General features: G+C 44.0%; 9 protein-coding genes across 9 annotated transcripts; 4 read left to right on the forward strand and 5 right to left on the reverse strand.

Moving 5' to 3' along the window:
- Nucleotides 1–1,665: 1,665 nt before the first annotated feature.
- BYT42DRAFT_398746 (uncharacterized protein) lies at nucleotides 1,666–4,763 on the reverse strand. The gene is made up of 11 exons (XM_051563381.1): nucleotides 4,363–4,763; nucleotides 4,004–4,296; nucleotides 3,751–3,945; nucleotides 3,446–3,694; nucleotides 3,042–3,376; nucleotides 2,724–2,950; nucleotides 2,569–2,665; nucleotides 2,423–2,508; nucleotides 2,186–2,342; nucleotides 1,911–2,113; nucleotides 1,666–1,837 (listed from the first exon to the last, which is right to left on the reverse strand). The coding sequence occupies exons 1-11, from the start codon at nucleotides 4,596–4,598 to the stop codon at nucleotides 1,735–1,737; spliced, it is 2,181 nt and encodes a 726-aa protein (XP_051421554.1). The 5' UTR covers nucleotides 4,599–4,763; the 3' UTR covers nucleotides 1,666–1,734.
- Nucleotides 4,764–5,655: 892 nt separating this feature from the next.
- On the reverse strand, nucleotides 5,656–6,412 carry BYT42DRAFT_398728 (uncharacterized protein). Its single transcript, XM_051563380.1, has 2 exons — nucleotides 6,074–6,412; nucleotides 5,656–5,996 (listed from the first exon to the last, which is right to left on the reverse strand). Exons 1-2 carry the CDS (start codon nucleotides 6,292–6,294, stop codon nucleotides 5,747–5,749), a joined length of 471 nt encoding a protein of 156 aa, XP_051421555.1. The 5' UTR covers nucleotides 6,295–6,412; the 3' UTR covers nucleotides 5,656–5,746.
- Nucleotides 6,413–7,557: 1,145 nt separating this feature from the next.
- BYT42DRAFT_517901 (ricin B lectin domain-containing protein) lies at nucleotides 7,558–8,451 on the forward strand. The gene is made up of 2 exons (XM_051565239.1): nucleotides 7,558–7,626; nucleotides 7,703–8,451. Exons 1-2 carry the CDS (start codon nucleotides 7,582–7,584, stop codon nucleotides 8,102–8,104), a joined length of 447 nt encoding a protein of 148 aa, XP_051421556.1. The 5' UTR covers nucleotides 7,558–7,581; the 3' UTR covers nucleotides 8,105–8,451.
- A 711-nt stretch (nucleotides 8,452–9,162) lies between these two features.
- BYT42DRAFT_594468 (serine/threonine-protein kinase pef1) lies at nucleotides 9,163–10,074 on the reverse strand (the record flags this gene model as incomplete). Its single annotated transcript, XM_051570771.1, has 1 exon — nucleotides 9,163–10,074. The coding sequence occupies one exon, from the start codon at nucleotides 10,072–10,074 to the stop codon at nucleotides 9,163–9,165; it is 912 nt and encodes a 303-aa protein (XP_051421557.1).
- Nucleotides 10,075–10,741: 667 nt separating this feature from the next.
- Nucleotides 10,742–14,785, forward strand: BYT42DRAFT_399043 (kinase-like domain-containing protein). Its single transcript, XM_051563383.1, has 10 exons — nucleotides 10,742–11,053; nucleotides 11,139–11,230; nucleotides 11,299–11,382; nucleotides 11,438–11,782; nucleotides 11,856–12,053; nucleotides 12,121–12,182; nucleotides 12,250–12,350; nucleotides 12,443–13,748; nucleotides 13,814–13,934; nucleotides 14,025–14,785. The coding sequence occupies exons 1-10, from the start codon at nucleotides 10,825–10,827 to the stop codon at nucleotides 14,688–14,690; spliced, it is 3,204 nt and encodes a 1,067-aa protein (XP_051421558.1). The 5' UTR covers nucleotides 10,742–10,824; the 3' UTR covers nucleotides 14,691–14,785.
- A 1,253-nt stretch (nucleotides 14,786–16,038) lies between these two features.
- BYT42DRAFT_575879 (40S ribosomal protein S3) lies at nucleotides 16,039–16,992 on the forward strand (the record flags this gene model as incomplete). Its single annotated transcript, XM_051568997.1, has 2 exons — nucleotides 16,039–16,068; nucleotides 16,300–16,992. 2 exons carry the CDS (start codon nucleotides 16,039–16,041, stop codon nucleotides 16,990–16,992), a joined length of 723 nt encoding a protein of 240 aa, XP_051421559.1.
- A 370-nt stretch (nucleotides 16,993–17,362) lies between these two features.
- On the reverse strand, nucleotides 17,363–18,402 carry BYT42DRAFT_499712 (uncharacterized protein; the record flags this gene model as incomplete). Its single annotated transcript, XM_051564659.1, has 6 exons — nucleotides 17,363–17,527; nucleotides 17,604–17,771; nucleotides 17,840–17,888; nucleotides 17,954–18,058; nucleotides 18,125–18,227; nucleotides 18,306–18,402. 6 exons carry the CDS (start codon nucleotides 18,400–18,402, stop codon nucleotides 17,363–17,365), a joined length of 687 nt encoding a protein of 228 aa, XP_051421560.1.
- Nucleotides 18,403–18,740: 338 nt separating this feature from the next.
- On the forward strand, nucleotides 18,741–21,943 carry BYT42DRAFT_535339 (nineteen complex-related protein 2-domain-containing protein). Its single transcript, XM_051565470.1, has 11 exons — nucleotides 18,741–18,911; nucleotides 18,981–19,069; nucleotides 19,158–19,243; nucleotides 19,324–19,642; nucleotides 19,719–19,779; nucleotides 19,878–20,132; nucleotides 20,202–20,449; nucleotides 20,522–20,900; nucleotides 20,969–21,417; nucleotides 21,503–21,643; nucleotides 21,710–21,943. The coding sequence occupies exons 1-11, from the start codon at nucleotides 18,830–18,832 to the stop codon at nucleotides 21,881–21,883; spliced, it is 2,283 nt and encodes a 760-aa protein (XP_051421561.1). The 5' UTR covers nucleotides 18,741–18,829; the 3' UTR covers nucleotides 21,884–21,943.
- A 1-nt stretch (nucleotide 21,944) lies between these two features.
- Nucleotides 21,945–22,636, reverse strand: BYT42DRAFT_575890 (uncharacterized protein). Its single transcript, XM_051568998.1, has 4 exons — nucleotides 22,584–22,636; nucleotides 22,402–22,522; nucleotides 22,182–22,335; nucleotides 21,945–22,098 (listed from the first exon to the last, which is right to left on the reverse strand). Exons 1-4 carry the CDS (start codon nucleotides 22,621–22,623, stop codon nucleotides 21,970–21,972), a joined length of 444 nt encoding a protein of 147 aa, XP_051421562.1. The 5' UTR covers nucleotides 22,624–22,636; the 3' UTR covers nucleotides 21,945–21,969.
- Nucleotides 22,637–22,666: the final 30 nt, after the last annotated feature.

Consider the following 22,666-nt stretch of genomic DNA (forward strand, 5'->3'; position numbering starts at 1 on the left):
ACTTTGGCTCGGCTACCCTCCGCGGCGACCTTGATGAAAACGGTGACCCGTTCGAGGAATTACAACTCCCTTCTGACAGCCGTGATATCCCTGCTTCGGTTGAACTCGCTGCAAGGCATCCATTCTCGGTTGCTTTTGTGCACAAAGCTACACACATTGGACGAAACCATTGTGCAGCTGCACAGCAAGGATGTGCAGTTACCGGAAGCGAAAATCTCTTGTCATGCTGACGATATACCACCATGATAAACCGTTCATTGTCAGCAAGGAACAGTCAAAATATTTCCGGGTTGAACAGGATCCTCTTCGGCAGTGAAGTGAAGCGTCTCTGTGGGTACCAAACCTTTTGTATGCGATTTTGTCCAGTTGCGTGACCAGCCTCTGTTTACCCGCTGAGTCTTGATGCAACCACATTGTACGAACTGTCCGGGAAAACATTGAACGTGGCGAGCAAAGGAATAACAAGCGCCAGTCAAGCAATACCCAGGAAACGGGACGTCTTGGTTGTTTTCTAAATTTGGACATCGTCGACTACGTATGTCGACGGAACCAGCAGCAGAAGATAACGGAAGAACAACCATGTAACACTTATCGTTTGGCTGGTTTAGAACACTGCTGACGGCAAGGAGGCGAGAGAGGCGGAAAGATCTCTCGCCAACAACAGCCTTTGCCTGGCGAAGAACGTCACAGAATTTATGGGGCGCTACGCGCAAGTCCGGGCGCAAGGCCCAATCCTCCGGAAGTTTTACGGCCAGCCTTGGCTCCAGAGGCACCGGCGTTGGGCCTTATGGTATGGTAACCACATGAAGAGACTTATGGTGAACCGGCATCACAAACCGATGACCCTCATCAGGGCGATCGGAAACGCTGGTACCGGGGTTGGTACTCGGATCAAAGGCCACCTTAGACGTGGCGGGAAATGGCATCGAAGACTTTCCGCGCAACAAGGTATTGTGCTTGTACCGACGAAGCCCGTACGTCCATGATGTGCCCTTTTTGCCGCGAGCGAACAATCCATCCGTACATGATGATAAGGCAGCCGAAGAGTGTTGAACAACGGCACGTCTTGTTGTGTGAACAGAAGTTGCGCATCATACCAACAGAAGAAAAACTCTTTTGGCCGCGACGCCATATCTTGTACCAACATCGCTATGTGTTGCTTCGCCAACCCGAACAATGAAGAGTTGCTATGATTTTGCGGGAAAATAAGAATGGATTATCCAGTTTTTGCTGTCAAACTATACGTTTTCATCACTTTCCATGCTATTGCACTTTATATTTTTTCATTTCATATACAGTACAACTGCCCTTCATTTCGTCAGTTTGACATGGAAAAAAAAGTCAGAGTACGTGCAGTAAAATTGATGTCTATTAATTTTTCAAATGTATTAAATACAAGAATTGTCATACCATCCTCCTAAGCAAACATGAACACGTTCTTTTGTGCGGTGCACATCTTTCTGGCGCGCTCGGAACCCACGATGCGTTCAAGTTTGAGGAGATCATACTTGCTGAATAGCGCTGTGCATGAAAAGGTGGCTTCTTCGGCGGCACTGGCTTCGTCAAACTTGAGACTGAGGAAATTCACCACTTCGGTGTAAAATTGCGGATGATCCGGAAGCCCGTAGAACACAATATGGAAAGTACCGCGAATATTATATCTGTAGGGCCGAAGTCATCCAAACAAATGTCAGTGCATTCATATCCCCTATGCGTACCCACCACGGTCTAGCTTTACCTTCTGAAAAAGTGGAGACGTTCTGTATATAACAAAAAGTTGGTTCGTCCGTGGAAAAACTGGGCTCTCGCACGCGCAATACCACTTCCAGAAGTGTATCTAGAAAATCGCAGGTTCAACGACAACTCTTTTTCACCGACCAATCAATGAATGATCAGACAATGACACTTACTCGCAACAGGGCTCATAGTCATATTTGTTGTCTTCAAAAAAGTTGCGTAACCGGACAAAGTCAAAGTAGGATGGGATAAAGATAAGGGTATGGGATTGTGTGATGGCGGATTTGCGAAGCGTGGGTAAGGTCTTGTCAACGAAATATTTGAATCGTGCATCATCCATGGCGGCCAACGACGTAGTATCGATACGCGTAAACGTCTGAGGATAAGTAGGCCATCGTGTTAGATTCACCAATCTCTTCCGAAATCACTCGAAAATCGAATGGCCTACCTGTTGTACTTGTGGAATCACATCCATGATAGATCCTTCATGCTGCTGCTTGATTTTCATTTTTCCGCTCACATTTTTCAGATACTTGGTAAACATTGCGTTGAGTTCAGGGGTCAGGAAATCGGAAAACACGAGTGTCTGTCGAAGATAACGGGCTCTACAGTGATCGGATAACGACATCAATCACTCGCACGCTCTCCACTTGTTTCCTAGTTTGCCAAAAAATAATCAACTTACTTGCCATCCAAGTACCAGCTCTTGATACGCGAAATATCCATGCCGTGAGCATCCGCTGGAATCAAGTTCATATACTGGAACAAATGCTGCGATAAAAAAAATATCAGCATCATGCCATCACCGTCGTGTTGAGTTTATTCGCTTACATCAATGTGATCCCAATTTTGCATCAGGAAATGGCTGGTTTGATCCAAAATAAGAAGCTCAATCGAAGATAAAAAGTCGAAATCCCGTTTCGTATCACTAAACACACCGTCAGTTTCCAGCTGTACGAGCCTCAAGAAGCACCGCGTGGCCTTACCCTTCCGAGCCAATCATTGTACGTAAACCAAGAGGAGATGCAATGATAATATCCGCACTGTAGAAATCGCAGTAAAGTTTCATGGTCTTTTTGGTGAATTTGATCGCTAATCGGAAATGATCATCAATATTGCCTCGGAACGTCTCGAGGAAATCCGCAGGCTTGTTTTCGTCCATCTCGTCTTGCTCAAGCAAGTTGAATTGATCGTAAAATCGCTTCTTGTTGTCCTGTTACCATAAAATATTGGAAGGTTATTTTTATGAATGATCTCAAGGTGTTCTAATTTTATGGTCCGCCGTGCTAAAATGAACAACTTACCTGCTGATCAGTGCCCGAGATCTTGATAAGGGTGTTGACCACATCCACCACCGTATTTCGGAAGGGCAGGACAATCAGTACCTTGGGGCGGGTGAAACCTTGATCGCGCAAATCCCCAATCTCCTTGTTTTCTCTTTGTGCTCTTGCTAATTTGGCGTTGTTTTTGAGCACTCGGTTGCGGGTTTTGGTGACGTGGTTCATAGCATGAAGAGCGTATATATTGCGGATTTCTTTGGCGTTATCGACGGTGCGATTGCAATACATGACATCGCGAAACCGGTGGATGTGATTGAACAAACGTTCCTGAAGGGGCGTAAATGGCTTGGACGATTGACCTAGGAAAAAAACAGAACGTGTTAAGACGATGGTGAAAAGAAGAGTTGAAAAAAGCACGATTGGTTTACCCTCTTTCAAGCAAGACTGATTGGCTTTCTGCCAGCAGTTCGCGATGCGTTCTTTCATGCCAGTACTCTTCAGATCCGTGATGGGCTCCTTTTCTTTGATAGATTTATCGGCACCCGTAGTGTAACACACGACATCCTTCAACAGATCGTCCTCGAATGCTTGTGTCACCCACTTCTTTTGCTCAATCTTGGCCACTTTTTCGTCGAAATCTTTGGGCTGAGCATCCGCAAGACGTTCTTCAAAGACGACTAGATAGTCATGATAAGTTTCATTGCCCACTTCTAAGCCGTGATGCGCGTATTACCTGTATCTGTTGCTTCATCATCACTGGATCCGTAAAGTTCAAACATTTCCTCTTCATCGTCTAAATTATCCTCAGGGTCGACTGCGTCCTTGTCTTCCACCAAATCTTCTTGATCATCTTCATCATCGTCTTGTTCGGAACCCTCGAGATCCTCGTCTTCCTCGTTCAATTCGATGTCCTCTACCTCGTCCACCTCTATTCATTGACATGAGTCCCATCAGTGGATGACAGCGACCGACGGAAAGAAATTTACCTTCAAGATCATCCTCCTCTTCATAAACTTCTTCCTCTTCCTCTTGGTCATCGGCCATATCCTCGTACCCTTCCTGCTCTCTTTCGATTTTCTTGTAAAAGTCCTTTTGCTGTGACGATTTTTTCAAGGAACCAATGAGCAACGAGTAAGCCGAAGGTTTCTCCCAATCGTCTTCGTCTTCTTCATCGTCTGCTTCCGATGGCTCCTCATCGCTGTCAAATTGACGCTCCATGCGCTCTGCCTCTTCTTCCAATTCACGATCCAGATCCGCTTCGTCAATCACTCGTCGACGTCTACAACACAATACACACTGATAAGTATACCTGTACGACTATTAAGACAGGTGCATTCGTATTTACTTTGAAGGAGCGCCTTCCTCGTCATCGTCATTTTGATCCAATTCGAAATCCTTTGGTACGAGTTCACCGTAATCCATGAGATCTTGCTTTTGCTTTCTCGACAACTGGCCATACTTTAGTGTGGCATCCTTTCTTTTGGAGGGTTTGGCCGAGGAAAGGCCAGAAACGTGGGAACCTGAAGGCTTGGACGCCTTCTTGGCCATATTCTTACTGATCGCCGATCGTCCTTTTGCCATTGTCTCTTTTTTTTCGTGGAACAAAAAATTTCCAAAACGCTTCTTTAATTTTAAAAAATATTTGGGAAATGGAGGCACTGTAAAAAGCAGTCGTACCTTTCCCGATTGGCGATAAATTTTACATGCCGATTTCCACAAGTTTCGCCATCCCCAACCTTCGCATATCCCAACACTGTTACTGGCAGTCGGGCGTGTTTACTCTATATATTGCTCGTGCTTATTGCGTATTTGATCATTTCCTGAACTATTACAAAAGCTTTGCTAACCCACCTCGATAATATCGCGTAATAACACGTACGATTGCTAATAGTGCGTATGCATATCAGCAAATTAACGATTAAATGAGATACTACTTGAACAGCGGCTTACATGAGCGAGCATATGCTCATCTTCAACAAAGTTGGTTACCCAGGCAATAGATTTCAGAGGACATTGCAACGACTGTCCCCGCTTCCAAATATCAGCATACTGTATAGCTGTCGTCATGCAATTTAACTGGACAGGAGCCCACGAGCGATGACTTAAATGGGATACTCAAGTCAAGAGAACGCTCTTTACACCTGCTCGAGGTTATTTGTTTGTCATTTTGGTGTTTCTCATTGATTTCAAGGTAAAGCTTCAGTAAGTGTTAATGACCCTCGTTCTAACAAGCCGTACACCCGCTGTGCAATGGATGCCACCTGCTACTGGGATGTCACACTCTTACATTGAATGACATTCGTCAGACAAAAGCCTAACGCAATATGGCATAACCTGGGCGAGACTCTTGATGGGACTTTGGTATATTAATTTCAATACTCTGGCATACCGGTACAGTCATGATCAAACATGTGTGCAGCACTACTTAACGACCCCCTCAGTCCCGTCCCGCCCAAGGTTATGATAGATCTAGAATGATGTGTGGGAATTTTGGGTATTAAAAAAAATGAGTTAGTAAGCTCTTTGATTGATTCAAATGTCGTCAAGATATTTTGCCTTTGTTATGTGAGGCAACAGATATCCAGAGCTTCCCGACCGAAAAAAAAGAAGCGATATAATGTAAAAAAAAAAAAAAAAAAAAGTAAAACAATAGGTGCGTCTGTAAAAACCCCCTAAAAATCCTGTGGGAAAAAAAAGGAGGAAAGACTGCAAGAAGGTCTATCGAAATACTACAAACTACAAAAATAAAATGGTCGGGAAGAAATATCAAAGACAATATACCACGGGTGGCAATCCAAATAAGAGGAACCTGAGGACGCGTAAGCACTTTCTGATGAAGAAGGAGAGTCACACCACCGACGGTACCCTTTGACGACAGAAACCGGATTGGCCACATTTGGTGCGCGAACAAAGTAGAAAGATTTGGAGGGATGGATGGCTTTGCCAGGGCGACAAGAAAACCGGAGAGAAAACCAAAAGCTAAAGAAAGGATAGAGAAAAAAGAACGTGAGTTTTTTCTTGTCGAAAAACGGATAGTCACATCACACAAAAGGTACCTTTTTGATAATACTCGACCGGTTAAAGATACACGCGGGTAAACCATAGTCTGGATGGTGGATGATGGATGCGAGGGGATGCAATGATAGTGAGAGTTATTCAGGTAAACAGAAAATAGAGTAGAAAACCAAAGAAAAAAGAAAAGAAACGAAGACAAAATATATGTGGATTTCCCGTGGATGAAACGATAGTCAATGCATGAATTCATAGATCGAAGCATATCTGCTCCATGTATCACTCGATCACCGAAAATTGAAGAGAATCAAAGGGCATATGATATACAGTATAACTGACCGAAAAACCAACCTAAATAATGCAACAGAACACCCAGATTGACATTATCCACCACCTTTCTTCAAAAAGAAAAGCTCTACCCACATTTTATTTGGACGACGACGATGCTCTGTTTAACCACAACTGGCGCAAATGCCATCTTGCTGCTGATTGTTTCGCCTATTATCGTGAAAGTGGGCAGCGAGGCATGGTTGAAAGATAAAAAGAAAGTTTAACAGGTCCTGATAACTTGGTGTAGATCATGTGATTTACAAAATCGCTAATTTCCCGAAGATTGTTTAGATAAACCTCGTAGTTACTGACGCCAAAGGGATAACTGATAAGAAGCGTAAACAAAATTCTAAACAACTGCTGGTCTAGGCACACGGAAAATGCATGAATGTAGGGTTCGCGCATCATTGAACGATAAGCAGTCGCTAATCCAAGCCACGGGTTCACCTTTGGTCCCTTTTTTGCATGAATTTTTCTATGCTATGCCTCCATTCACTATTTGCAAAACCCAATTTAAAAACTGACTCTTCCGTTGTTCCACTTAAAGTAAGCTAATATAATGAATCAAGTGACTATATGTATTTTTGATGTGACCAAGGCGCATACTGAACCTTGGTTTTGAAGAGAAACATGAAAAAGAGCAGAAACTAACAAATGCATCCAGAACGGGGATCTCGGTCCTTGGACTGAAGCGGACTTGAAAAGCCTTTATTGATGATTTATTTTAGAGGGAATAGGCTTTTTTTTTCTTTTCTGACGAGTTTATCTACTCAAAATCGTACTCAAGAAACGCCAAAAAAAAGTCAACCTCACAGCGAGTACGAGCGAGCCGGTTGTCGATATTTAGAGTAGTTTTGCAAATGCGAGACTGATCATTTCACAGTAATAATGCATAACAAGTGCTCGGGTGTGTGTTCCGATGTACCTCGCACAAACGCCTGAAAAAGGAAATTCAACGAAGTAACAGAAACTTTCTAGTCTCATCAGACTATTTTCATCCGTGTTTAGAGATGCACATCTTCATAATGACAGTAAGATTCGGTCATAATTTGAATGTTACGTCTTGGATGCTTTTTTTGTCATTGTTGTTGTTCTTCAAAGCAAAAGCTGTACACATAAACAAGAAGTATGACGTAAATCGCGTGTGTGCCATAATTATAAAAGCAGAGAGCGTTTACCAGCATTTTCTCCTCATTACTCAACTCTATAACATATTATCAAAATGGTTCAATATATCCCTCAAGGTCAATTTTTCATCGTCTCCAAGGTAATAGGACTCCCATTTATATCAGCCATATGCAAGACACACCATAAGCTAAACAGTACCATTGAACCTCTTGTAGTTCAACGGACGTGTTCTGGACGTCGAAGGTGCTTCCACCAAGGACGGTGCCAAAATCTGTGTCTGGCAAAAGAAGGAAAGCGATAATGCCAACCAGTTGTGGGAATACCGAAACGGTTTCTTTGTCAATGCAAACAGTGGCAAAGTGCTCGACGTGAAGGGAGGCAAAATCAAGCATGATAGCCACGTCATTCAATACGCTCAAAAGGATATCGCAGAAAACGTTGAAAACCAGCGCTGGCTGATCGATCATCAAGGTTACATCCATACATCGGCCGATCCCAAGCTTGTTCTGGACATCCGCGGAGCCGAAGACAAGGACGGCGCCGAAGTTATTCTCTACGAAAAGCGCGAAGGCACCGCTTCCTCCAACCAACAATGGGATCTCGTACCCGGTCATTAAAAAAGCTTATGAAGTCTCACCCATGCTTGGATTAAATTGAAAAAAAAAAAGGAAAAAAAGTTCTTGCTAAGTACTTGCACGAATAACAATTTCACATTGATGAAAAATAAATGTTTGAATCGAATCTATTCCATCTACTGCTTGTTTGTCTGTGCTAGCCAGTTAAGAGCTTGTTTGAACTTGGCAAAAGGGCATTTTTGCGTGTTATGAGGAACTGGTGATATCCGTTTTTTTTTTTCGTGTGGGAAAATGTTGCTGGCGGATGTATCATGGACCCAAAGCCAGGGCTTTTCTCTGATGCAATAAATGCAGGGAATACTCAAAATAGACTGCACAAGGAAATTAAGTGATACGTTGGCGAGGTCAATATTACGAAATCGATCGTCCGAAGTGTATCTGATCTAGACCCATGTTTTGATGAGGATCCGCCTTTTTTTTTCGGCGCAACAAGGCTGTTCTGTGATTCGCAGCGCATGCAAGGTGGTTTCAAGCTATGTTTACATCTTGACTCGCATGCGGTACCTACAGTAGTTTATCAAGGCCGTACGCACAGACAACTATCATTTTGTCGCGCTATTAGGCGGCGGGCTGCCCAGGGTGATACTGTGTCTCACTTCAACACATGGATCTCATGGACGATCGCCCATTGCCTCTCTCGCTCGTAATAGCTTGGTACCTTATGCGACCCTTAGTGCATATTCTTTCCAATTCATATTCTACTTTTTAGTGTGTGGTATCTGGCAAAATCGCTTAAAAGAGGATGGTCCAAAAATAAAAACCAAAGAAAGAATGGCGATCGTCAATCATAAAAACTCCGCGATGATGGTGTGTTTTCACGAGCAAACGTGCTTTTCACATCAGTCCATTTCACTCAGTTACACATGCAGACATCGCCAGTTCAGCAAAAAAAAAGTAGCATTAAGGAAAAAAAATATACACATATTCACAAATTGATATCAAAGCAAGATAAAAGCGGAAAAGATGAAGAGGACGAGAGAGAAGAGAGACCAAAAACCGTTGATGTGGAAAGGATCTAATCAAAAGGAAGAAGAAAAGGGCTACGCGTATCTAACTTCGTTAAAATAGACGTGGTTCAAGGCGTCTGCTGCGGAAATTCTGGCGCCAGGTTGATATTGAAGCATACGATTAAGAAGATCCAGACCGCAGGCGTCGATGGTGGGTAAGATCTGACTGATATCTTGAGGAGGATAAATGACTTGGGCGGGTTTGTATTCCGGTAGTTGGGAGACGCCAGGCCACGTTTGTTCGGTAGGGGTGCCCATCAACCGGAAAATCTTGTGAAGCTGGTCTTCGTTGGTAGTGCCAGGAAACAACGGTCGTCCGGTATACATCTCGGCCATGATACAACCCGCCGACCAGATATCGATGGAGGTCGAGTAATTACGCGAACCGAGAAGCACGTCCGGCGCTCGATACCACAAGGTGACGACTTCATTTGAAAAGGTGTTGACGGGAATACCAAACGCGCGAGCGAGACCAAAATCGCCTAATTTCAGTTCACCTCGTTTGTTAATCAGTAAATTCTGCGGCTTCAAGTCGCGGTGAAGCACACGGTTCTCGTGACAATAGGCAATGCCTTGCAAAAGTTGGTACATGAACGATTTGATGGTGGATGTGTCGAGAGCGCCTTGATTGGATCGAGCTGTGGAGTCCATGAACTTTTTCAAATCTTGATCCAAGCATTCAAACACAAGTACCAGTTTGTTTTCCGTGTGAATGACATCTTGCAGTCGAACAATGTTGGGATGTTTCAACTCCTTCATCAAAGAAATCTCTCTAATGGCAGTGGACGGAGCGCCTTCTTCCGGATCCAGGTGAATCTCTTTCAAGGCCACCATTTCGCCGCCCAAGCGACTTCTTCCTTTGTACACCGTAGCGTACGTCCCTTCGCCTAGCTTTTCAAGGCGAATGTACCGCTGATCGGCCGGTGTCGCATTGGCAGTACTCATTTCGTAAGAAACGGAAAAAAGAATGAGGGGAGGAAGCGGAAAAAAAAAGTCAAGGAAAGGAAAAAAAGGAGGGTTGCCACCGCCTTTTTGACTGGTTACCATAAACCCCCTTTCATACTTCATTATTACTCCAAAAAAAAAATGGCTTGCCGCCCTTCACATTCATATAATGCTCATTGTTCTCTCCTTTTCAGAAAAAAAAGAACAAAGTAACTATGTTAGCCTTTCAACACCAATAAAATAGCCACCTTGTTCACATTCATCCCCCCTTGTGTCCTTTGCAATCCTAAGGCAACACAAAACGGAGATCCTGTGTGCCGCGCACGGCTACTGATTGGTAGATCCGCAGCAATCGGGAATTGAAAATGCTAAACGGTGTGAGGTTGGCGCAGTTGGTGAAAGGCAACAATAAGAGAATAAGACAAAGTGAAGTATACAGCAAGAGCTGATCGGAAGTTTACCCGACATGGATTTGCCAAGAAAGAGAGGAATTTGGCTATAACAAAAAGGCGTAAGGTGGACAAATTATGTATGATCCGTCTACATTTTCATGGAAAAGTGGGACATGTTGGCACTTTTCCAAACGAGGAGAATGTTTATGTGAACCAAGAGAGGGCAAAGAAAAATAATGACAACAGCTGTTTTCATATTATTTATTCATACCGTGCTTTTTTATTTTATTTTTATTTTTTTATTTTATTACTTTGACCATTTTCTACACTTTATCTATCTATTTAATTTAAACTTATCATGACCATCTGTTTAACTAGCTTGTCATCCTCTTCTCAGCATATACCCGCATCATCATCGTCATCCTCCTCATCATCCATTGATATCAACAGACGCACTTTACAAATACGTCAATTACTTCAAGACACAAACATTGACACTCTATTTGATTGTTTAATTGCACTTCATCAAGATTGCCTCGCCCTCAGTCCCAAACATCATGAATATATTACCAGTTTCCTCCATCGGTGTAAGATTCATCGAAGATGGCAAAAGTTCAAAGTCCGTTTTTATTACTCACGCCTCATACCTTGTCTTTGTATTTTCTTTTTTAGACGATTCACTATGCAAACAAGTCACCAGTTTGCGCATTAATAAGCAAGACTTTGAAATCATCAAACCACTCGCCAAGGGCCAGTTCGGAACCGTGAGTAGCAGAAAAAAAATCCGATGAATAATCCTGTTACTCACAACAGCACACCCAATGTCACTTAGGTGTCCGTGGTTCGGAGTAAAATTGACAATCACATTTATGCCATGAAAGTCCTCAACAAAGATCATATTCTTAAACAACATGAAGTAAGTTCTTAAATGATTTAATATATCAAACAACAAAAAACTCACACGGTCTCAGCGCACATTTTCCATGGAAGAACGAGCCGTGTTATCCCATCCGAAAAGCAATCATTGGATACCCGCATTGCATGCGGCTTTCCAAGACAACGAGAATTTATACCTTGTCATGGAGTACGCTGGTGGAGGGGATTTGTTTAGTGTACTAGATCGACAAGAAAATCTATGTCTAACAGAAGATGAAGCTCGGTTCTACATTGCTGAAATCATTCTTGCTATCCATTCACTTCACAACCTTGGCTATCTGCATCGTGATATCAAGCCGCAAAACATTCTGATCGATACCACAGGTCACGTCAAACTGGCCGATTTCGGTTCATGTATCCATCTTGACCAAAGTAGCAAGGTAAAAGAAAGATAAAAATGATAATACCTGGTTGTCATCACTCATGGATGTCTCGATGATATCGAAAAAAAAGGTACCTCCCACAGCTGCCGTCGGTACATGCGATTACATTTCACCAGAAGTGCTTCAAGCCGGTGAAGGCAACATCACCTATGGCACCGAAGTGGATTGGTGGTCGGTGGGCATCATATTGTACGAGATGTTACAAGAACTACCCCCCTTTTACAGTCCAAGTGAAAACGAGACGTATCGGAAAATTCTTTTCCATGAAGTAAGGTCGCATAGTCACAGGCAACATAGGAGACCGAGATTTTAACACATTTTTGGTACCTAAACAGACTTCCTGGTCCTTTAACGACGATATCCCCATTTCTGACGATGCCAAGGACTTGATCCGCAGGTAAGTCATACAATCATAGTAGTCTCTCAACGTTTGGACCCAATCAAACTCAATGACATTCTACCAGATTCCTCACCAAGAAAGAAACCCGTCTGGGAAACAATGGTTTGACAGAAATACAAGCCCACCCATTTTTCAAAGGAATTGATTGGGCCAACCTTCGTCACAGTCAGTATACTACATACACACACATTACGTGAAAGGCGACGACCAAACCCTTATTCACCTCAATTATTATTACTTTTTTTTTTTCGATGAAGCCACCCCTCCATTTAAGCCTGTCCTAGCGTCCCCGGACGACACTTCCAATTTTTCCACGCACGATGAACAAGGTCCCACGGCGTTCAGTACGGATTCAGGCGTGTCTACGGATCACGGTGGCATGGAATCGTTTGAAGGTCGCAATTTACCCTTTATCGGGTACACCTATTCCGCTGCGGTGCAACGTTGGATGGCCGATCATCCCGGTCAGCATGATGAACTACAGCAACGTCTGGAACAATTGCAAAAGACCATTGACGAGCAGAAAGAACTGCTTCAATTGCAACCTGCGGTGGACAGTCGACAGCAATCAACTCAGCATTGGCAAAACCTGATAGACCGGTTACAGCGTGTGAATGGAGAGCTCCAAAGGGACATTGAGCAGGAACAGCAAAAAGCCGCTCAGCAGCAGGAATTGTGCCAAAACAAAGACGCTGAAATCGCCCAGCTTCAAAAAGCACTACAAGACATGCGACAAGATAAAGAGCACTGGTTATCAAAAATTAATCAAATGCAGAAAGAACTGGATGCTGTTTGCCACATACCGAATCTGGAAGTGAAAATGCACCAAGAGACATCCAAATGCGCGCTTTTGGAACATCAACTTACTGTGGAACAGCAGCGAAGTGAGGCTTTATCCGACGAGTTACACGAGCTCAAACACCGACAAGACGCTCAACAAAAGACCATTGACCACTACAAAAGCGAGATTCAAGCCTACAAGGACGAGTTGCGTTCATGTCGAGATAATCACGTCGAAAAACCCCAGAATCAGTTACCTGAAGCGACTTGCGTTCCCAGAATCGACTCTGCTACGACGACGTCTGAAACATTCGAGTGCATGACCCCAGCTAGTGACGCTTCTCCGGAAACCCAGCGCAGTCTTCTTTTGACAATGTGGAAACGGGATCAAGAGAAAATCCGATTGATGCACCAAGAAATCATAGAGTATCAAACGGAACTGGGCAAAGTCCGGCGTGAAATGGCGATTCTCAAAAAGAAACGGTCCAGATCACGAGCGTCGATAAAAAAAGCGACAAATCCATCCGCCGTGAACACTTTATTGGCGGATCAAAAGGATGTTGCAAGTTCAAGCAGCAATATCAATGAATTATTCACCAACGACGATGATCCTTCCAGTCGAAACCATCCATCACCGCAAGTGTTACATATTGCTGCAACGCCCATTCCCAGCAAAGGCGATTTTGAGATGTATCACGTCGACTTGCGCGACGGAAAATTGAACGCTTATCAGCCCTCTCGCATGGGAAAGGGTTCAGAACCTGATCTGACCATTGATCTTGGGTACATGAATAAAATATTAGGCACGTTGATGATAAGGGAAAATTAACTTTCTTCTATCTTGACAGAGCGCCGTTGGTGGTGATTCAGGAAGCGCAAGAAAACACGTGGGGCTTTTCAAATGACGCTTCCGCCGATGCAGACAAGTCACTAGTTATCCGCACCGCAGCCTCAAAGCCAACAAGGATGGTAAGCTTTGATCATCAAGCCTGTGATCATCAACTATGAGAAATGCTTTGGGCTTCGAGACTTATTTTGGAAATGGCTCGCTGCTTGTAGGAACCGTGTCAAGCATTCAAACGACCGGCGAATCCGTACCAGCTGTTGAGAGCGGAGCAGCAAGCACGTGTGGACCGTATTGACGATCAACTCCAACTGGAAGAAAAGTACATGGAAGGCGCTAAACGGACATTGGAGGCGCGAGCTAAATTAATATCGGGCTTCAAAGCGATTGGGATGCCGGCATCGACGAATGCAAAGCAGCAAAAACAAATTCGAAAGGACCTCGAGCATGCGATCATTCAAGCGAATGGAAAAATCCAGCGACTCTTGACGGAGAAGCGGCAACTGCTGGAACGAGCCGGTGGTGACCAAGGAGCGTCGACCATCCAGATGAAGGAGATTCAAGGACACACGTTCCAATTGATGAGCGGAGATGCTCCATCCCACTGCGGAAGCTGTCATGACCGACTGTCGCCACAGTCTCCAGGCTGGATCTGCCAGCAATGTCACTATCAATGTCATGCTGCATGTGCGTCCAAAGTTGACATGTCCTGCCAAGAGTATCAACACGTCATGCAGACACTGCCTTACTATTTGAAACTCAAAGACGTTGACCAGAAACAAACATGGTACCGACGTCTTTTACAGGAAAAAACCATCGCCACTTCTTTATCCTCTCCAATTTCCCTCAGCGAAATAAAGAAACGACATTTGAATACTTGAAATACGTATAGATATTAAAATCAGACAAAAAAGAAACATGTATACAGAGGAACGGCAAGTAAAACGAAAGGTTATCCAAATAGGGTAATAAAGAGAATGACCCAACAACAAAATAAAAACAGAAAACAAAAACAAAAACATGAGTGCATTCAGAACAAGAGGTAAAAGAAGAAAGGCAAAGGGAAAATAATTATGCATTGGTATGCATCTTTTCGCGCACAGCTTCAATATTTTGCTTGATTTGCTCATCTTGTTCACGTAATGCTTGTTCTTCACGACGGAGCCGTTCGATTTCTTCTCTGAGTTGTTGCTCCGTTTTCACGAGCGTGTTGGTTGATGCGTCGCGGGGCAACATGGCAGGCACCGATTCCGCTTGAGCTGGTTCCACAGCTGGCACATTATCGTTATAGGTCATGGAGTCGGTCATAATGATTGAAAAGAAGACGAGGACAAGGAAATAAAAATTATAAAAGCGGAAGAGAAGGTGACATATTGAAGGCGAGTAATGCACTAGTCCTTTTTATCTTGCAGTTCGCGGACATTTTTTCCCCAAAGCCCAACATTTTCGGCCTCAGCTTCATTTTTGCCTCTTTTGAAATCTCTAATCGTGAACAGCTGAACTATGACCTCATTCTCCTCCATTGAAAAGAAATGGAGCCAGCCTTTGACATAAAAAAAAACCAACCCGTTACTGCTTCAAGGTTTCTTTGGCGACAAGTTTTGTAGCGTTTCCATAGTATTTTTGATTGGCATAGTCAAACCAAGCTACGAGGCGCCACCTTTGGTCGCTTGGGACAAGGTAAGCCCAAAGATGAAAGAGCTCCCCGTTCCAAGTTAGCTGAGAATTTGAGTATGATTATACCGCTTTATAACCTTGCTTCTTCCTTTCAAAAGCAATACATTAATCCTTGCTTCAGTTTAGTTAAAAACACATCAGGGTATGGAGATAAAGTTTTCTGCATGGTGTTACACATTATCGTTCGTCCAAGTCAGCGATGACTGTCAGTCGTAAAGCGTCCGTAACGTTCAACGTTGATTATTTTTATTCACATATCAATGTTACATAAAACTTATTTTTTATTTTCCAACTCTATGACTTCAAGTAGAAAAGAAAATAAAAAGGTTGTGCATAATCTGGGCATTTTGAATGTCCGAGGATGGTCGAGTCCGGCCCGGATTTTTCGACAATCGACGTGGGCTGAGCCAGGGCCAGTTGGGGCGGGTTACGGGGTGGGGGAACGATATTGTCCAATGCAGGCTGGTGGGTGTGGACTCACCAGCAGCGCTAAATCCGTAGACAGGTGTGCATCGCTGAAATCTCTCCCTTTTTTTGCATCCACACGAAACGATGGCAGCTCAGATCTCCAAGAAGAGAAAGGTTCGATGGATAGACGACCTCCTTTGATGGATGACCTCAATCTGATATACTAATCCATCCTTTCTTTTTTTTTTTTTTTTTGGTAACCTTTCCCATGTTACTCATTAATCTCATTACCACGCATCTAGTTCGTAAGTAATCATTCAAAATTGACATAAGATGATACTTGTTGCCGTGGTTTCCGTTAAAGTCAACGATATTCATTTGTAAAAAATCTTTCAAACTTGTTAGGTTGCTGATGGTGTTTTCTACGCCGAATTGAACGAATTCTTCACCCGTGAACTCGCCGAAGATGGCTATGCTGGTGTTGAAGTGCGCGTGACTCCCGCTCGTACCGAAATTATCATCCGTGCCACTCACACCCAGAACGTTCTTGGTGAGAAGGGTCGTCGTATCAGAGAATTGACCTTCCTCGTTCAGAAGCGTTTCAAGTTCTCTGAAAACTCGGTCGAACTTTACGCCGAACGTGTGCAGAACCGTGGTCTTTGCGCCATTGCTCAGTGCGAATCCGTCAAGTTCAAGCTTCTCAACGGTTTGGCGGTTCGTCGTGCTTGCTACGGTGTTGTCCGTTTCGTTATGGAATCCGGTGCCAAGGGCTGCGAAGTTGTCGTCTCTGGTAAGCTTCGTGCCGCTCGTGCCAAGGCCATGAAGTTCAGCGACGGTTTCATGATCCACTCTGGTCAACCCACCCGCGATTTCATCACCACTGCCGTTCGTCACGTCATGATGCGTCAGGGTGTTCTCGGTATCAAGGTCAAGATCATGTTGGACAGCGATCCCACCGGCCGCAACGGTCCCAAGCAGACTCTTCCCGATATCGTCACCATCCTCGAACCCAAGGACGAGTCCGTCATCACTGAACCCTCTGCTCAGGACTTTGGTGTCCCTGCTGCTGCCGCTGAACCCGTCACTGCTGAAGCATAAATCCAAAAATAAAAACACTCACATCACCATTGCCTGTTACTTTTTTATTCTCTGTCCTACCTCTAGGTTTTGCAGATCGTTATTTTTTGCCGCAATGGAAATGGGTTGTCTTTATCTTAGGGGAGGGGTTCACTCATTTGTGAAATAACTGAGAGTGGATATGAAAAAAAAGTGGAGTCGGTTTACTGTCAGTAGTGTTGTCAAAACCTGAAATGGACTCTTTCAATTGGGAGCGCATGATCAATAGTTCCTGACGCCGTCGTCAATCAAGCTCTTTTTCTGTGATGGATCTAGTTTATATGTATTATGCCGTTTTTGTCCCTTGTTTTTCCTTTTATAAGTTTTCTACATTCTGTACAGAGTATGATATCTATTGTTGTGCTACTTTTTCCGGAGGTGCAATCTTGCCATAAACGCGCCAAATATCTTCAGGATCGGAAATCGTTTTCTGGAACACGACGTATTCCAAAATGTTGTGGATCTTGTTGGGATCACCACCCACAAGACGATTCTTCTTGTCATAAACAGCCATGGACTATAAAAATATTCACAGTGAGCCATGGCATTGATTAGGCGGCAATAACAAAAAATAGAGTCCAGTGGTAGCTTACCTGCTTTGTGAACATTTTCACTGTGACTTGACCCACTGCAAAACCATGCTTGCTGACACCGGTGGTGCCGACACATCGCACACATACAATCTTGGGAGTTTCCACTTCACCGTGATACTTCCATTCCCAACGTGCATTGTTGCGGTGTTTGAGCTGATTTTTCAGATTCTACCATGGAATAGATCCAGTTGGTTAAAACCACGTTTTCATGCGTTTGCAACTCTATTTTTACATACGGAATACATCGCATCGAGACACACTTCTTCAAGAATTTGGCGATCTCCTCTGATGACATGAGAAAATTAGCTTTTACCCTCCCTCCTTTGTTCTCGAAAATAGATAAAAATTACCTTGCAAAGGCATCATTCATATCCTTGTACGTTTCTTCGGCAATGGACAAGAATTTGCCTGAATTCCACTTTTCATACTGCGATTTGTATTTAATAAGACCCACACTATAACCCAAAAAAAAAAACCACATTAGTATTTATCGAATCCAAACAATTGTCATCCGCAAGTACCTCAAGAGATTCTGAACACTATTCTTCAGGTTGCGCCACTTGGTAATACGCCATTTAGCGAAATCGGTCACAGAGGGAGATGTCTCGGGAGGAATGTAGTTGGCTACAAGTCAAAGAAAACAAACTTTTTGTTTTAGTATAGTATCAGGTACAGTCGACTGGCAATAAAAGGACATCGTACCGAAAACACCGTGATCGCGGATAAGAATTTGCTTGCCTTGCGTTGCATAGGCACGTGCACCGAGCAACGATGGCGCAACAAAGAATCCGGGCCGCATAGCCTGTTGTGCAGGACGAGCCCACACACCGACGGACGAAGTGAGGTTGGGTGTTAAGCGAAGACTACGCAAGGGAATAGCCATATCAGGAAAAAACAAAGGATATCAAAAGAAACGAAACAATGAGGGTTTCCCGTGCGTTGAAGTCGATGAGATGTTCTTCTTTCTTTGTTGAAAAGAGGGTTATTTGAATTCACCAGTCACACCGAAAGTGGGCCCCTTGCCACTCTCAAGGGTGGCTTGTGCCACACGGAACGCTTGCGCGAAAGCGTTGCCCGGATGTCTGGGTTTGAATTTAGTGAGAGATTGGAACTTTGAACCAAATTTCAGTCCTGGTGCTTCCCCATTCTCGAAGTTGGATACGTTGATCAGTAACTTTTTAGACCAACAAGTGACCTCTCCCTTCCATTTTTGTATATAGTATAACATGTTTAAAAAGTCGGTGCGGACAAAGAACATTCGTCGCAAGATAGAAACAAGTGACGATGAAGGAAACGAACCAGATACCAGTAAGCGATCGAGACATTTTGGGTCGTGGCAGGAATGACTGTACTAAAAATGCTATATCGCCTACCTAGCTGAAGTAAAGACAACTTTGAAAAAATCGTTCATCGACAAGAAAAAGAAGAAGGAGCCTAAAAAGTCGCTGGGTCTGAGTTTTGCAGAGGTAGTAGCCGCGTCCCAAGAAAGGGAACGGTCATGGTGAAGTGAAAGAATGGCAGTGAGCTCACCCATTTGTTTTTGTTTGTAAATAGGAGGAAGACGAAGGCGATACATTTCAGTTAAAAAAGAGCAAAGCGAGTGAGCGATTGGCGTCAGAACGCAAACTGCGACTACCAGAGTAAAATTGTCCCCCGTTTATGCGAGTGAATCATGGAATAGATGGGCTCATCAGTTTGTCTTTTTTTTTGTTCATTGCAGACACTTGACGCCTACCGATCTTAATGCGGAACGTCCCAATCTATCGAATCAAAAATCGTATACCGACGAATATTTGCAATCACTCCGTGCTGGCACACCGAGTTTGCCTCCATCCATCAGTAAGACCGCCACGGAACCAGCGATCCTCGACGACGATGCGCTCATTGCCGAAAAGTTTCCCGGCACCATGAATGCTAAAGTCGGTTTTACTGGCATCGCCGATGCCCGTACCATTCACGCGGCAAGAAAGAAGCGAGAAATGTTACGCAAGGGACAAAAAATCATTGATGAAGAAGAGGACTTTGTTGCCCTTGATGATGTAAGTGTCATTGCAACTATCGCATCAGTACGGGTTCACAAAGTTAACGAAAAAGTCGACCCTAAAAAAATAACAGCGCACCGAACATTCACGATTAATCCGTGAAGAGGACGATATTGGTGATGACGGCGAAGCAGGTACAGACACAGAATGGAACATGATGCGCGTTGAAAAAAAAAAAAGCCCAATGCAAGAGAAACCTGAGCTGACCCCTGGACCTGCGACCTTTGTGTAGAATACGAGCAATATGTCGGCGAGAAATTGACTTTTGACAAGAAATCGGCTAAAAAGAAGGAAATGGAACGACGGTCCGATGTGCGGGAAATGATTGAAGAGGCCCAAGAAGAAGACGAGGACGAGGATGAAGATGAATTGGAAGATATGGAACGATGGGAGAATGATTTGATCAAGCATGGCGGCGTTCGAATGCAGCCCAAAGAAACCGAAAAAGATCCATTCAAACCTCCGGCGGATTATCGACCGGCTGACAGTATGTATCGTTTGCAATGAATCAATGGCATTGGAACGGATGACTAATTTTTTTTAACTTCATTGACAGTTCCTGAACCAATGGCTTTACCTTTGCTTGCTGATGTGATGAGTCAATTACAAATCGTTTCCAAGAATCATGCGGCCAGTTTGACTGAGTATCAGGCGCAAGTCGACAACTCGCAAAAAGGCATGCAAGGGCTTCAAACCACCGAACAAGAACTTGAAAAGGAAATTCAACGTACCAGCGAACGTTATGATTACTTTCAGGACTTGTCCTCGTATGTGAATGACTTGGGTGAATTTTTGGATGCCAAGGTATGCATAAATCGAACAAATGTTAGTCATGATGCGGCCAGCCGACTGAATCCACCCCTGCTATCTCCCTAGTTTCCTGAATTGGAGAAATTGGAAGAACAAGTTGAGGAACTGTTGGCCACAAAACGCGATATTGTAATGGAACGTCGATGGAAAGACGATGTGGATGATTTGCGACACTTTATGGTGGTGCCTGACAATGCGATTGAAGAAAAGGAACCACACGCCACCGAGGATGATGATCAAAGTGAACTAGACGAGTTTGGTCGCGTCAAAGAGTTCCGCAATTCAGGCACCACCGCGGTTCGACGCAAACAAGAACGTCAACAGCGACTGGCCACTCGCGCGGACCTGAGCGAATTATCAGGCGATAATGCATTACAGGAGCAAGGACTTTGGTCCGACGATGATATGCCTGAGGACTGGATCACGCAAAAGGAGGATACTTTAGGTAAGAGAGTGCTTTTGCATCCATGCCATTTTTCGGGGATGACTGATTTTACTTGTTCTCCCTTTTAGAGCGGATACAAACCGATGAGTTGGATCAAATGTTGGCGGATGTGGGCGATGATTTTGGGTCGATACGCGCTGTGAAGGATAAATTCGAGGCGTGGAAGGGCCACTTTTACGACGATTATCAGAAAGCGTTTGGAAGTCTGAGTTTACCCGGCGCGTTTGAGTTTTACGTACGATGCGAACTTGTATCGTGGGATCCATTTACGGACGCGCGAGAGTTTGATACGATGCAGTGGCATCGAATTCTCTCCGAGTATGGCATCACCGAGGAAGAAGGTCACGAAGATGCGGATGTCGAACTTTTGAACAAAGTGGTGGAAAAAGTGCTTGTAAAGAAGATCAAGCATATGATGCCTGTCTTGGATGTGGCCTCCATCAAAGCCACGCGTTGCGCAATCCATGCCGTGGAACAAATCTCTTACTATGTAGAAAAGAACGATAAAGTGTTCCAGGTAATTTTGGTTGACCAGCCCGGCAAATCCCTGCCTTGAAGAGCTCACTCTCATCATCATCGTTTTTGTTTTGTCTCATCCATAGGATCTCATGAAAGTCATAGAAAAAGTCATAGAAAAATCGGTTCTGCGTTACGTTGAACTTTTGGATGCAGCGATACCCAAGGTGGGCATGGGAGCCGAAGCCGAACAAGCGAAAAAGCGGTTCTTTTGGCGCCAGTACAAGGTAACATAGGATAGTGTGAAACAGTTGACTCTTGTCACGGATAAACTAACGCCTAGGATGATCTAGTACTTGAAAGTGTTGACGTTATGGCGACGATATCTTCCAAAGCAAGCTTTATCACATCTCGGCAGCATGGTTATGAACCAAACCATTGCTCCTGTATTGAAACCCACACTATCTCCGTCGGATGCGCAGTTGCAAAATGAAGCTCTGACGCTACTTGCACGACTGTCCAACTGAACGCCCACCAACAATCAAACCAAAAACTAATTTATTATAGAAAGTATACAAAGTTTTCGTAGCGAATAAGACACCGTTTTTGCTATTTACATTTTTCGGGAGGGGTGAGCCGGCAGAGGCCCGGCCTTTTGTTGAAGTTCTGCCAAGCTTGATTTGGCAATGATTTTAATGTGAATCGCAGAATTCATCCGGACTTGGGTTCCCAAATCCTCGTCCTGTATAACAATGTGGCAATATGAATTGAATAAAATAACGTTTTGTAAACATTGTGATACCTTTCTTCTCCATTTCTTCTTACCATATCTTCTGGTATCACATCGTCAATCAGCTTGATAGTATCGGTGGTGGGTTTGAGATCCACATGATGGTTCATTTGTTCTTGAGCGGCCAAAGCAACGCCCATGGCACGAACCACCATGGCACCCAAACCGTGCAATGTCACTGTCGGACGTCTATACAGGACGAGGAGGTTAATTCCTTGAAGAAGCATATCTTCTTGTCCCATGCTCCCAGCTCACTTTTCGTTCACCATTAATCGTTTAATGCGATTCACGAGCACGGTTGTTTTACTGGTTTTGGAAACATAAATGTCGGTTGGAACAGTAGCGGGTCTTTGAGGTACCCTTTTATGTATAGTCCCTACAAGGTTGAAAAATGTCAATTTCCATAAGAAGTGATCCCATCTTACATTCACTGGTACCTTCGACTTTGGCTCTCTTGAATGGTCGAGTATCAGCCATCGATGAGCAAACTGGAATCCAAACCACCCCTTTTTTTTTCTGT

The sequence above is a fragment of the Radiomyces spectabilis genome, assembly GCF_025331425.1.
Source record: "Radiomyces spectabilis strain NRRL 2753 chromosome Unknown BYT42scaffold_9, whole genome shotgun sequence".
Taxonomy (NCBI): Eukaryota; Fungi; Mucoromycota; class Mucoromycetes; order Mucorales; family Radiomycetaceae; genus Radiomyces; species Radiomyces spectabilis.